The sequence below is a fragment of the Rutidosis leptorrhynchoides genome, chromosome 3, assembly GCF_046630445.1.
Source record: "Rutidosis leptorrhynchoides isolate AG116_Rl617_1_P2 chromosome 3, CSIRO_AGI_Rlap_v1, whole genome shotgun sequence".
Classification (NCBI taxonomy): domain Eukaryota; kingdom Viridiplantae; phylum Streptophyta; class Magnoliopsida; order Asterales; family Asteraceae; genus Rutidosis; species Rutidosis leptorrhynchoides.
The window spans coordinates 679,869,577-679,883,114 of record NC_092335.1 but is presented as its reverse complement, the minus strand read 5'-3'; the positions used below and the strand labels follow the sequence as shown (position 1 = coordinate 679,883,114).

General features: G+C 44.6%; 1 protein-coding gene across 1 annotated transcript; it reads left to right on the top strand.

Annotated features, from left to right (window-relative positions):
* Positions 1–3,996: 3,996 nt before the first annotated feature.
* LOC139902665 (uncharacterized) lies at positions 3,997–11,260 on the top strand. Its single transcript, XM_071885270.1, has 5 exons — positions 3,997–4,183; positions 4,358–4,696; positions 4,769–5,035; positions 5,104–5,194; positions 11,182–11,260. Exons 1-5 carry the CDS (start codon positions 3,997–3,999, stop codon positions 11,258–11,260), a joined length of 963 nt encoding a protein of 320 aa, XP_071741371.1.
* Positions 11,261–13,538: the final 2,278 nt, after the last annotated feature.

The following is a 13,538-nucleotide window of genomic DNA, read 5'->3' as shown; positions in this document are numbered from 1 at the left end:
ACGACATATGAACTTCCCATTGAAAACAAAGTTATTACGTTCCAACCAAATTGCTCAAATAGTCGCGGGTCCTATTAACTTCCAAAACTTTGAAGCCTTAATTCACATGCCATAAAACCAATCAAACGAAAAAAGCTCGATTGACCCTGGAATAATCCAATATATTTTCCACCATCTAAACAAATCCGCCCAAATTTTAGACGACCACTTACAATGAACCAAAAGAGGTTGACTGTTTCGATTTCTTCCAAAAAGATTGAGATGAAGGCAAAATGTGCCTATTAATAAGCACATCTTTAACCGGAATACTATTATGAATTGCGAGCCAATGAAATAACATAACCTTAGACGGAACATTATTTCCCAAATAACTTTCGGCCAAGTTGGAGATGAAACAATGTTAGATTGAACGAGTAAACGAACCGCATCAGAAACCGAATAAACTCCTTCGGCAGAGGCTGTCCAAAACAAGTGGTCTTCACATTCCAATTTAACCACAACTTGAACCAACCAACCCATTAATTCCAACAGTTTAATCAAATTTCAAGGGACAAATGTCTAATTAAATGCAACTCCCACACACTGTTACCTTGAAACTGAACAGGACAGGAACAAAAGAGAGAAACAGTAGTAAAAGGCAAAAAGCACTCATCTTAGATTAACGGAAATGCAACTCCCACACACTGTTACCTTGAAACAATCGAATTATCATAAACATTCACTATAAGAACAATATGGTTATTGGGAATATACCTCAAGATAGAAGCTATCCAATGTTTTCTTGTCCACCCTTGGATTAACGAAAAGAAAACTAATCTCCAAATCGAGAGAAGGACACCCGACCTCCCATTAGCTTCCATTTGCAATGAATCGAATGCATAGTGACTCCAAATTTCATTCAAAGTTGGTTGATCGACCACCTTAACCATAGTTTCTTGACTAGCTAAAGATTGAATTTGAAAGCGATTGACTAAGGAACCCTCCATACGACCTCTTGACTTGTTACCGAGGCCACGGGTATTCCACGATGCAATCCTCATGGTTTGGTTTTCAAGGATGGAGTATCCTCGTCAACCATATCTTGCATTAGAATCCGAAAATTGACCAATTCCTCTTGAAAAGAAGGTTTTTTTTCCCCAAAACGGGTTTCGATTTTGTTTATTCTGTTTCAGCACAGCCCCATCACTCACCACATATCCAATTTCACTTTCTGTATCAAAGGCACTAGCAAGATTTGAAATAATATTATCCCCTATATTAATGACAAGAGCTTTTTGACACTTAGAACTTTGAACTTTGCCTACATCTTTATTCTTTTCTAAACTTGATACAGGAACACACCTATTCTTGATCTTATCACACGATTCCTTACAGCCCAGATTAATACACTGATCACTCTTAACCGGACTGGAACATTTAAGTTTAGAAACAAATGAAAATTCGTTATCAGGAGAGATCAAAATCTGGGAATTGGAAGGGATAGGATTATTTGGAGAATCAGAAGAAAGGTTGGGGTAGTCATTTAAATTGAGGTTAAAATTGCCTTGCTGTAAAGGTGAGTTGGGAACTGATACAGCCTTTTCAACTTTTACCCCTTTGTCATTACATTGACCCATACCTTTTGTCTTGAAAAGGGACCACTTTATTTCCTCCTCTACTTTACTGGTTACATTTGACTTCTCCCTTTATACTTTCATAGCTTTAGTGACCTTTTCCATAGAGTTGTGTACACCCTTTGGCATGCTTACCCGATTTGACACACTTGACTTTTGAGGGGATTTGAAATTCAAATTCAAACCGGTAACGGGTATTTCACCTTCTTCCATCACCTCATCAACAACTAACGGCTTAAAATCCGGCACTGGAGAAGCCTTATTATGACCAGACTCTTGAGCTTTAGACTCCTTAATATCTTCTTGAAGCACCTGATTATACTCACTGATAATAGTATCACTCACCAATTCCATGAACTCGTCTTCAAACACCTCCTCAACCCATACTTTACCAATATCACAGTTATTGATTTTAGCCTGAACAACTTGATTAATGGGTTTCGGGTCATCAGACTCTATAATAGCTTGCAAAATATCTGCAAGTTGTAGATTATAAGAGAAAGAATCTATATGAATAACTCTTCCAAACACGCTTGCAGCTTCAATGGCACAATTGGATGAACTACAATTATAGGGGATCCCTTTGATGGCAACTTTTGCAATTCTAGAAAATTTATTTTCGTATCTGCTCATTGGAATCACCTCAATGAATTCAGATTCATTTGGAGTTGGACCTCTTGTCATACTTTTGAAACTATCCTTGTCTGCACAACATACAATGTACCCATAAGAACCCCAACTTGAAACCGAAACAATAGCTACTGATCTACTTTTTAACCATTGGAACAATTTTAGTGCCTTAATTGGCACCTTATCCACAATTAACGCAGTCAAATCAAGCCGTTCAGTGACTTCTTGATTAGCCGATAAGTTGATCACAGGGAACGGGTACTTGGGATTTTTCAGATTTGAAGACTGAAGTTCATCCTTTGGAAAGTAATTAACATCAGCTTTTCTAATGAATTTAGTATTAAGATCTTTTTTAGCGTACCCTATTAGCATAACCCGGCCATTAATGACCTTGCCATTCATCTCATTCATCGCCCTTTTAGCTTGATTTAAAGATTGAAATCTTACAAAGGCAAAATTACGGTTCTGTTTTCAGGCTATTCCTTCAATTAGCCCAAAGTTGCAAAACATATTATTAATGGTTTCTTGATTAGTGAATCTTGATAATCCTCCTAAAAACAAAGTAAATTTTGGGGTAAAGATTCGATTAGTGTTATGATTATGAACTGGGAATTTTTGAGAAGACTGGAATTGATTTTTTAGTGGGATTGAATTTGGGAAGGTAGGTTTAAAATTAGGGTTTGAAGATTGAAAATTTTGGGAATTCGTTGGGAGAGTCATTGCGTAAATAGATGATCATGCATATTTTAACCGAGGGGTCTTAACATGCTTGCTCAACGTAAAGGAGGGGTTTAAGGATCTTAGAACGTGGCTCTCCGGTCCGGCTACCGTGAATAACCCTGGCCGACATGATGATGTCGGCGGGGTGGCCAAGTGATTAAGTCCACCTTCGATGACGTCCGTCGATCAGAAGGCCCCAAGCAAGGTTGTAGGTACCAGTTAATAAAGAACTAACCTGTTAACCTTTAGAAGATGATAGAGGATGTAAGTTACGTAGGATGTGTGGTAGAAGATGGCTACGTAACGTGGTATGTTGCTAACGACGATTAGGGTTTGTATTTATAGGCAAACCCTAATTCTAGAACCGTCATAGGATAGTGATAATCGTTTCCATAACCATCTCCCCCGAATCACGGATATAATTATGGAAAAGATATTTGCTTGTTAGCTAAGCAACCGCCGTAAAGGGACCAGATACGGATCCGCATGCCGCATGACGCATGAGAGCACCCCGCATACGCACCATAGCGCATGCCCGTGTGTATGTTACATGCGCATGCGGGCTGCGGTATCATTAAGTCCCCCCAGTTTGATGTTATATGACGCAAGTCATATGATATCAAACTATTAAGCGAAAAAGAGAAAACAAAAGGACGACGAGCATTTAATGTCCTCGCGTGCGCCTCGATGCCTGTCACAATCGCAGAAGCCCATTCGGCTGACAAGACATAAAGTAACAGTGCCACAGGCGCGTGCGAACCACGCGCGTGTTTGTAATCATTCTTAACTGACACCACGCGCGATCAGCAAATGCTACCCGTCGATTGCATTACACGTGTATGGCCACGATCACACCATTCCAACCCACACTCCCCCAATCTTGCCTATAAATAGCCCCAAATCACACACATTTTCACTTTTCCGGTGTCAAGCTTCCCAAATACGCTCTCGCCTCCAAATCCTATCAATTCCGATCAACTCCGTCATATTCCGATCGTCATTTAAAGGTCAGTCGTTCTCCATTCATCTAAAAATGACCAAAGCTAATGAAACTTTCGTAGAGAATGTAGAGTCCAACATAGGCCAGAAAAACATCGACCACTTAGTTAAGCAATACCCCCCTCTAGCGGGTTATAATCCGGTACCACCACTGCCTAGCCAGCGAGCCCATCAGCCACCAGAGAATAAGGTGGCGATCTACGAACATGCTTTTAAGCATGGTAATTTTAGGGTTCCACCCACCGACTTCTTTTTAGGCGTACTAGATCATTTCAAAGTAGGGCTAGGGCAATTGCACCCGTATGCTATAGGCAAAATCGTTCTATTCAAGATGTGGTGTGTTGCACTCAACACAGTACCATTGGTGAAGGTTTTTTGCCACCTATTCCGCTTAGCCAACCACCATAAATCTTGGTTCACCTTCTTCGCACACCAAAATTTCACAAAAACCCCGAAATCGAATGCGGGAAGTTGGAAAGAAACTTTTTTCTTCGTCGACCAGACCGTAGTAGGCACTGGCTTCCCGCAGACGCTCATTTGGTGCGAGAAGGTAGAAAAAGATGTGAACAAGATGCCAGCGTTGGATGACGAGGAGAAAAAGTTGTTGAAGCAGTGCGTCAACGCACAACTGGTGCACCGTTCGTATGGTAATGTTATGCTGCGGTTGGGGAAGATCTCCGCGTATTGGCCTTGGGAGGATGTGCGGCCGGCCATAGTTGGCCCCGATGGAAAGGGTAGGAATAGCATAAACGCGTACTTACATAAATTTTTGTATATTTTCTAACGCAGGCGTTTATTGTTTGCAGAGATGAGGATGAAGAAGGTGCTTACCGCGGAGGAGATTGCTGGGATCTCTTTCCGCAAGCAGGATGTGGACAAACAGCTAGAGCAGGCAGCTGCTAGCGAACATGTGGAGGAAACGCCGGCGGAGTCAGGCAATAAACGCAAGGCGGCTGGGACGTCCGAGGCTCAGAAGAAGAAGAAGAAGACTCCTAAGCAGCTGGAGGATATGCGCAACGACAATTTTGTTGCCATCGAGCCGCGGTCCGCAGACCTACCTCCCCCCATTAATGGTGAGCGTTTATTTTTTCGCATGTATACCGCGTAGAAAAATCTGCGTACTAATCTGAGTATTTTGCAGAGCATGTGGAGGAGACGCAGCCAACAACACCGCGGGTCAACCCCGAGCTGCAGGCCACTGCCACATCCAAAGACAAGGCGATCCCCGTCGAGTCTGAGTCTACATTACCTCCTCCGCAAGGCAGCTTCCGTGTTGCCAACCTCCGCCAACTTTTCCAGTCCTCCGCAGAAAATGCTGCGGAGCAATCTGCATTCTTGCAGCAAATCTTCCCAGCAGAGTTCCGCGAGCAACTGGCCGCGCTGTCGTTTAACCAGGCGCTCAACGCCTTTGTCCAGAACGGGCTGGTATTCTTTGGGATGTTTGCGGATCAAGCCCGTCGATCCTCCAGCCTATACGATGTTGCACTGCGCAAAGAGGTGGAGTTGGGTTTGCTGCAGGCGGGTGTAGATCAGGTCAAGAAGGACAGGGACGCTGCTGAGGAGGCCCGCAAAGCTGTTGAATTGACTGCGGCCGAAACCAAGACCCTCTTGATTCAAGAAAGAAAAAAGAATCAAGAGCTTGTGGGTGCGGTTGATCAGGCAAAGGGGGAAACTGAGCGAGTGAGGCTGGAGTTGGAAAAGGTGACGAGGGAGAGGGACGATGCAGTTACCAACCGCGAGCTGGCCGAGGCAGATATGACAAAGCTGCGCACCGCACTCCCCGCAATTGCGCAGAAAGTAATGGACTCCGAGCCCGTGTCCGACCGGTTTAATGCCTATGTCGATGCGGTCAAGGACCATGAGGTGAACAAGGCTGTGCGGGAAGTGATCCAGGCATGCGGCCTAACTCCACCGTTCCCCGACATTGTCCAAAAGAAATTAAAGGAGGGAACGGCCGCGACGCTGCTGGAGGCGGAAGAGGCAATCAAGTCCATCCCTATCCCTTTGATCAATGCGTTTGCGGCTGACCCGACGATGCCGCTTGATGGGTTTTTGAAGGAGGATTACTAGAGTAGTTTGTGCCGTAAGCCCTAATCTTAGGCAGGTAATTGTAAATGTATTTTGGAGCCCTAAGTCCCATGTTGGGCAGGCATGTGAAACAATTACTTATGTAATAATTTATTTGGATGTGTATATATGTTTGTCTGTTATGCATGCGTGATATCCTTGTTTATATATCGCGAATCAAAACAAATTATGAACCGCATGCGCATGCGCATAGTTAACCACAACTTATGCGTATGCGGATGGTACTGCGTAAAATAAACCAATATTTTAACTTACCTTTAACAATTTAGACTCAAAAGCTACTGCGCTATTGCTTTGTCATGTACTAGAGGTGCACTATTAGTTGTATGGTAAGCAAACGCAACTAAAAACAAACCAATGTTTTTATGCTTAGGAGTTCCTCAAGCAAACCAATGCGAGAGCGATTACGCACAAGCAAACCAATGCTTGTATTTTTTTTTTTAAAGTCGACTTTGCAGCCATCTAGTCTGCGTGGCGCTTGGCTAGGGGAAAACCAATTCCCTTCGCCTACCGTTATTGTCTAGCCTTGTAACCAAACAGGCTTCTGCCGCACGGGGGCTAGAGGACACCCCTTAAGTAGGCAGGAAACGCATACAAAAAATATAAATGGACAACAAAAGTATGCGCATGTAATTATTTTTATTTGGCATTAATTATGATTACAACTGCGACATATCCGAAAGGATGAAAAATAAAATAATGTGCTAAACAAATTGGAGTGATCAAGTCCATCTAGCTACATGTAACATTTTTTCAATAACGTCGCATGCCAAGTGCGTTTCACAGGTTTGCCATCTAATGTCTCTAGATGGTATGCCCCGGTGTTGCTTGCTTTTGCTACCCTGTATGGGCCCTCCCAACGAGGTCCCAGTTTCCCAGTATCTTCCGCATGACTTGCATCGTTCTGGCGCCAAACCAAATCACCGCACTTATAAGTGCGTGAACGCACACGCTGATTGTAATACTTTGCGATTTTCTGCTTGTTATTTGCTTCGTTAACAGCCGCAGAGAGTCTGCGTTCTTCAAGCAGATTAAGATTTTCCCGCAGAGCTTCAGAGTTATTTTGTTCATCAAAGTTTTGTATGCGGAACGTTGGTACCCCAATCTCTGCGGGTACAACAGCTTCTGACCCATAAACCAAACTAAAGGGAGTCTCACCAGTGCTTGCTTTGGGTGTGGTTCTATGCGCCCATAAAACCTTTGGAAGCTCATCCACCCAACCAACGCGGTCATGACCCAACCTTGCCTTGATTCCAGCAACTATATCTCGGTTGGTAACTTCGCACTGGCCATTCGCCTGCGGATGCGCGACTGAAGTAAAAGTTTGCTTAATATTAAGCTCCGCACACCAACTGCGAAAAGGATCGCCGGCAAATTGTGTACCGTTATCACTAACAATTTCATTGGGTATGCCGAATCGACAGACAATGTCTTCCCATACAAAATTCCGCACTCTTTTCCCTGAAATTGTTGCCAGCGGTTTCGCTTCGACCCACTTCGTGAAGTAATCGATTGCAACAATTAAGAATTTGACATTTCCTGCGTGTGCAGAGTATGCGTAAGATAATGACGTAAGTAGCATATTTAGCAAATGAATGGCAATATTACCTTGGCCTTTGGGGAATGGTCCGACTATGTCGATCGCCCATTTGCAGAATGGCCATGGTGAGGAGACCGGTATCATTGGATGCGCAGGTGCCCTGCTGATAGGTGCATGTATTTGGCATGATTCGCATTGCTTGACAATACGCGCCGTGTCTGCGTACATAGTAGGCCAATAATAACCTAACCGCATGATTTTTGACACAATGGACCTGTGTCCCGAATGAAGGGCGCATGCACCCTCATGCACCTCGCGTATAACTTCCTCTGCCTCTTTCGGACCTATGCACCTTAAATGCGGTCCCAAATAGTTTCTTCGATACAAGACATCACCCTCGAGGGCATAAAGCGGTGCCTTTGTGCGGACTTTCTTCGCATCAGAGGAGTCCGCGGGTGAAGTGCCGTCCCGTAAAAAAGCGATGATGGGCGTCATCCACGTTGGGCTTGATTCCTCAACCGGTGCCACTAGAGGCATCATGACAATAGATTTTGCGTTGAGTTCCTCTATTAGAATTTTCTTACCCATATGATCAAAAGCCAAGGCAGCTAGTTTGCTTAGCGCATCCGCCTTCTTATTTTGCCCCCGCATTACGTGCGAGATTTGAAAAGCCTCGAACTGGTCAGCGAGATTATGAACAAGCGATAAATATTGCTGCATAGCAATGTCGTGCGCTTCGAAGTCTCCGCAGACTTGATTGCATACTAGCTTTGAATCCACGTAAGCGTGCAAGATTTTAACATTTAGCTTATGCGCGATGCGCATACCTGCTAGCAGAGCCTCATACTCTGCTTCATTATTTGTGACAGCAAAATTAAACCGCAGTGCGTACGTATGTTCCTCACCGCCTGGACCTGTCAAAATTACACCTGCGCCTGCGCCAGATGCGCTACACGCACCATCGGTGTATAATTCCCATGGTGATAGAACAGGTGCGGGCGGATCTTGATGTTCTGCTGACGCTTCGACATCCGCAGGTATTTCTGCTAGGTAGTCAGCAAGTATTTGACCCTTAACCGCACTGCGTGAAGAAAAGTTTATTTCATGTTCTCCCAATTCGACTGCCCACTTGGCCATTCGGCCAGAAATCTCGGGCTTGTACAGTACCTGAATGAAATAAAATGATTGCGTTAGTCAATGCGGTAACCCCGGTCATTGCCGCAAAGTAATTATGTACCAACCTGTTTGATTGGATGATCAGTTAGAACCACAATCGGATGTGCTTGAAAGTATCGGCGTAAACGCCGCGCTGTATGGACAAGCGCATATACTAACTTCTCTATTGGCGAGTAGTTTACTTCGCTTGATGTCAGCGTCTTGCTTACGAAGTAGACCGGCATTTGTGTCTGAGAAAACTTCAGCGTTAAAGTTCTGCGAAATAAATAATGCAAGTAAATTGATAAGTTACCTTTTCGCGGTCTGCGATGAGAACTGAACTGATTGCTTCCTTTGATGCCGCAAGGTACAGCGTTAACGTCTCCCCAGGGACTGGCGCAGTAAGTGTTGGTAACTCTGCAAGCACCTTTTTCATCTCCTGAAAGGCTGATTCTGCTTCCTGAGTCCAGACAAAATCCTTTTTCTTCAAACAGTTTTTCAAAGTGTTAAAGAATGGTAGCTGACGCTCTGCGGCTTTTGACAAAAACCGTGTGATTGCTGCGAGCTTCCCAGTGAGACTCTGCACATCTTTCTTTGTTTTCGGAGATGGTAAATTATCAATAGCTTCAATCTTTTTGGGATTAGCCTTGATACCCCGCGCTGTCACCACATGACCTAGAAACTTGCCTTCCTCCTCTCAAAAGCTACATTTAAGCGGATTAAGCTTCATGTTGATCCTTCGCAGAGACGCAAACGTTTCTAGGATGTCTGCGAGCATGTCTTCTTCGGTGTTGCTTTTGATTACCAAGTCATCGACATACGCTTCAAGATTTCTGCCAATTTGAGGCTTGAATGCTGCGTCAATTACACGCTGATAGGTCGCGCCCGCGTTCTTCAAGCCGAAAGGCATCTTTGTGTAACAATAAATACCCTGCGGCGTATGAAAAGCAGTCTTGTCTTCGTCTTCCGCAGCCATTAGAATTTGGTGATAACCTTTGTATGCGTCCAGAAAGCACTTATATCTGAATCCAGACAAAGATTCAACCTTCCAGTCTATCTCCGGGAGAGGGTAATTGTCTTTATGACATGCTTTGTTAATGTCTTTAAAATCAACGCACATTCGCCAGTTACCATCAGCCTTTTTCACCAACACCGGATTGGCAACCCATGTTTGATAACGCACTTCGCGTAGAATGTTTGCTTTGACAAGGTTGTCTACTTCTGCGCATAGCCAATCACTGCGGTCTAAAGCCATATGCCGCTTCTTTTGTCTAACAGGTGTGAGCGATGGATTAACATTCAATTTATGTTCCGCAATGTCCCGCGGGACACCTGTCATATCTGATTCGCGCCATGCGAAAACATCTGCGTTTGCGGACAATATACCATGTAACTTAGCCTTGGTTTCAGCTGATAAACCTGCGCCGATTTTTATACCCTTATCTGGATGCAAGCGATTAGCAATGACCGCACTGCTTGCAATCTGCTCCCCGACGCTAGGGATGTTAATTTGCACAACTGACGCACATATCTCAATCGTTTGATGTGACGCCATTGTGGCAACTCCTCCCTTAGTAGGAAACTTAATCAAACCGTGCACTACCGAAGGTATGATGTTAAAACGCCGTATGAAATTTCTTCCCAGTAGCGCATTATATCGCGAAGTCGAGCGAAACACATAAAAGTCAACTAATTCGTTCCTTATTAACTGCGGATTCTTGTCATCTTCGAGCTCTATTAATAACTCTATCCGTCCCACGGGCCATGAGCTTTCTCCGGAAAAACCAGACAGCGTGATATCAGACGGACGTAGCTGCACCTTCACGTGTTCGGGAAGAAATTGATAGCAATGCTCGTACATAATGTCAACGCCGCTCCCAGTGTCGACATGCATGCGCTTGACCTGCACCCCGCAAGAAGGAATGCGGCACTTGATAATGATAGGTTCATTCACCCTGTCAATTGACATCACAGGAGGGAAAGTGATTGGAAGAAGTTCCCAATCCTGATGATCGTTATACTTTCTTCGCTGACCTAATTTCTCTGCGTCAACCATGTTAATGGTTAAATCAGCATTTTTGGCCTTATCCACTTTCTGCCACGCGAAGGTTTTAGTTTTTGACCCCTCTTCTGCGGCTTTCCCTTTATCTTTCTTTGGCGGTTTGAGGTGATCCAACTTACCCGCACGGAGCGCCTCCAGTACCCGTTCCATCAAGTTTTTACACCTATTCGTATCGTGCCCGTAATCATCGTGAAATTCACAATACTTTGTCTTATCCCGCTTACCAAATTCTGTAAGCGGAGTTGGGACCGCGAAGGTCGCGCATACTGGCTCCGTCGCCAAAATTTCTTTGGGCGTTTTGGATAAGCTTTTAAGAAGCGCATAGTTCTGATTGTTGATGCCGCGCTGATTATTGCTTCGATAATTGCCATTAGATCTCCCCTTTTCACTTCTGATAGGACCGCCACTCTGGTAACGCCTGCGAGAATTATTTCCGCGGTTTTGATCTCGTGAGCGGTCATCATCATCCTTTTTTTTCATTTCGCGAGCTGCTTGTGGGAACATCGTTATCTTCGCCACTCCGCATATAATCGTGACATTCTTTAAGCGCCTCAGCGTAAGTTGTTGGCACCGTATGACGCAAACGCTTGACTAGCGTTGGGTGCCGTTCTGAATTGATGCCATGTATGAGTCCTGATATCTGTTGTTCTGGCTTGAGATCTGGAATGCGCAAACATTCATTAGTATACCTTGTGAGATACTCTCCCAAAGATTCCTTGGATTTCTGCGTAATATCATGGCATTCAATGTGAGTGCGCTTGCGTGGTCTTTGATTCTGATACTGCAATAAAAACTTTGTTCGCAGATCCATGAATCCGGCAATACTGCCCGCCGGGAGTTTATTGAACCATTCGCGAGCAATGCCCTGCAAGGTCATTGGAAATATTTGGCACGCAACCGGATCCACCCAACCTTGAGTGCGCATTGCACCCTCAAAGCGCTGTAAAAAGTCATCCGGATCGGACAAACCATTGTAAGTACCTAGCGTACCAGGTATCTTTGGTGCTGCTGGAAACGGATATGCAGTTATGTGCGGAGGAAATTTGTCAAAAGTAGTCGGTAGCTCGAAAGGTGGTTTAACAGGATCCCCTTTTAAACCCGCAAAGAAACGCCGCATCATGTCCTGAACGAAGTCAGGCTGCGAAAATAAGTGAACCATGTCAGGGGGTGCGGCCTGCATAAATTGCCCTGCAAGATTAGCCTGCCCCTGAATATTTTGCCAAGGTTGACCCTGCATCTGCGGATATACCCACGGCTGCGGTGTTGGAAAAGAGGGATTACTTGAAGATGCTGAATACACAGGTTGTAAGGGGAGCGAGACCTGTGGCGCAGATGCCTGCGAAAACTGAGGATACACACTCAAGAGCCCAACCGTTTGCGCTGTGCTTTGTTGTTGCGCTGTTATTGGCGCCCAATGAGAGTTTGCGTCTGGAATGATACCAAATCCCCAGCTGTTAAGTAACGCCTGCGCATCCGCAGGGGTTAAGAATTGAGAAACTGGGCGCGGTGGTTGCCAAGGTTGCAGGGGTGTAAACGACGAGTTTTGCTGAATAGTCTGCGTCTGCAGAGGTATCGAAACAGTGGTACTGTAAATAGGTACCTGGCCGCAGCAAACTACATGTGGTCCCATGGTTTCGCCACCAGCGTTTATCGGGATAACCCTTGGATCCACCGATGAAAAATCCAACCGCGTGGTTGTGACTGGTGAGTTTGCTCTTGACGTTGTAACCCCATCCGGATATACCGGCTTAAACCGCTGAAAGGGTTCGCCGGATACAGGTGGGGGGTACATTGTGTACCCTGCTTGAGCAGCCGCCTCCGTAGTCAAAACTGGCGTTTGCTGACTACCAGACGGCGCGTGTTGAATTGCTGTTTGAGTATGCTCCGATGATTCCTCGGAAGTCATGATACTGTTAAAAAGAAAAAATTAAAAAAAAATTCTGTAAATAGCGAATCATAATTCAAAACCTAAAAAGAAAGAACAATTAAACAGTTTTGAATTAATTCGACTCTCAATGAAAGCACCACTTGATCATGCATATTTTAACCGAGGGGTCTTAACATGCTTGCTCAACGTAAAGGAGGGGTTTAAGGATCTTAGAACGTGGCTCTCCGGTCTGGCTACCGTGAATAACCCTGGCCGACATGATGATGTCGGCGGGGTGGCCAAGTGATTAAGTCCACCTTCGATGACGTCCGTCGATCAGAAGGCCCCAAGCAAGGTTGTAGGTACCAGTTAATAAAGAACTAACCTGTTAACCTTTAGAAGATGATAGAGGATGTAAGTTACGTAGGATGTGTGGTAGAAGATGGCTACGTAACGTGGTATGTTGCTAACGACGATTAGGGTTTGTATTTATAGGCAAACTCTAATTCTAGAACCGTCATAGGATAGTGATAATCGTTTCCATAACCATCTCCCCCGAATCACGGATATAATTATGGAAAAGATATTTGCTTGTTAGCTAAGCAACCGCCGTAAAGGGACCAGATACGGATCCGCATGCCGCATGACGCATGAGAGCACCCCGCATACGCACCATAGCGCATGCCCGTGTGTATGTTACATGCGCATGCGGGCTGCGGTATCATTAATAGATATAGATATAAGGTAATAATAATGATCAAAAAAATATAACCACTACTCATCTACTCTCTTGATAATAAAATATTTTCTGTTTTCCTTCACTGTCACCATCCTTCTATTTCTACTTCAATTTCCCCAAATTGT

Excerpts from the sequence above, each read along its gene's own strand:
- LOC139902665 (XM_071885270.1), top strand. The coding sequence starts at position 3,997 with ATGACCAAAGCTAATGAAACTTTCGTAGAGAATGTAGAGTCCAACATA. Across the intron at positions 4,184-4,357 it reads CGAACATGCTTTTAAGCATG|CCAACCACCATAAATCTTGG; the intron begins GTAATTTTAGGG and ends TATTCCGCTTAG. Across the intron at positions 5,195-11,181 it reads GACAAGGCGATCCCCGTCGA|ATCTCCCCTTTTCACTTCTG; the intron begins GTCTGAGTCTAC and ends AATTGCCATTAG.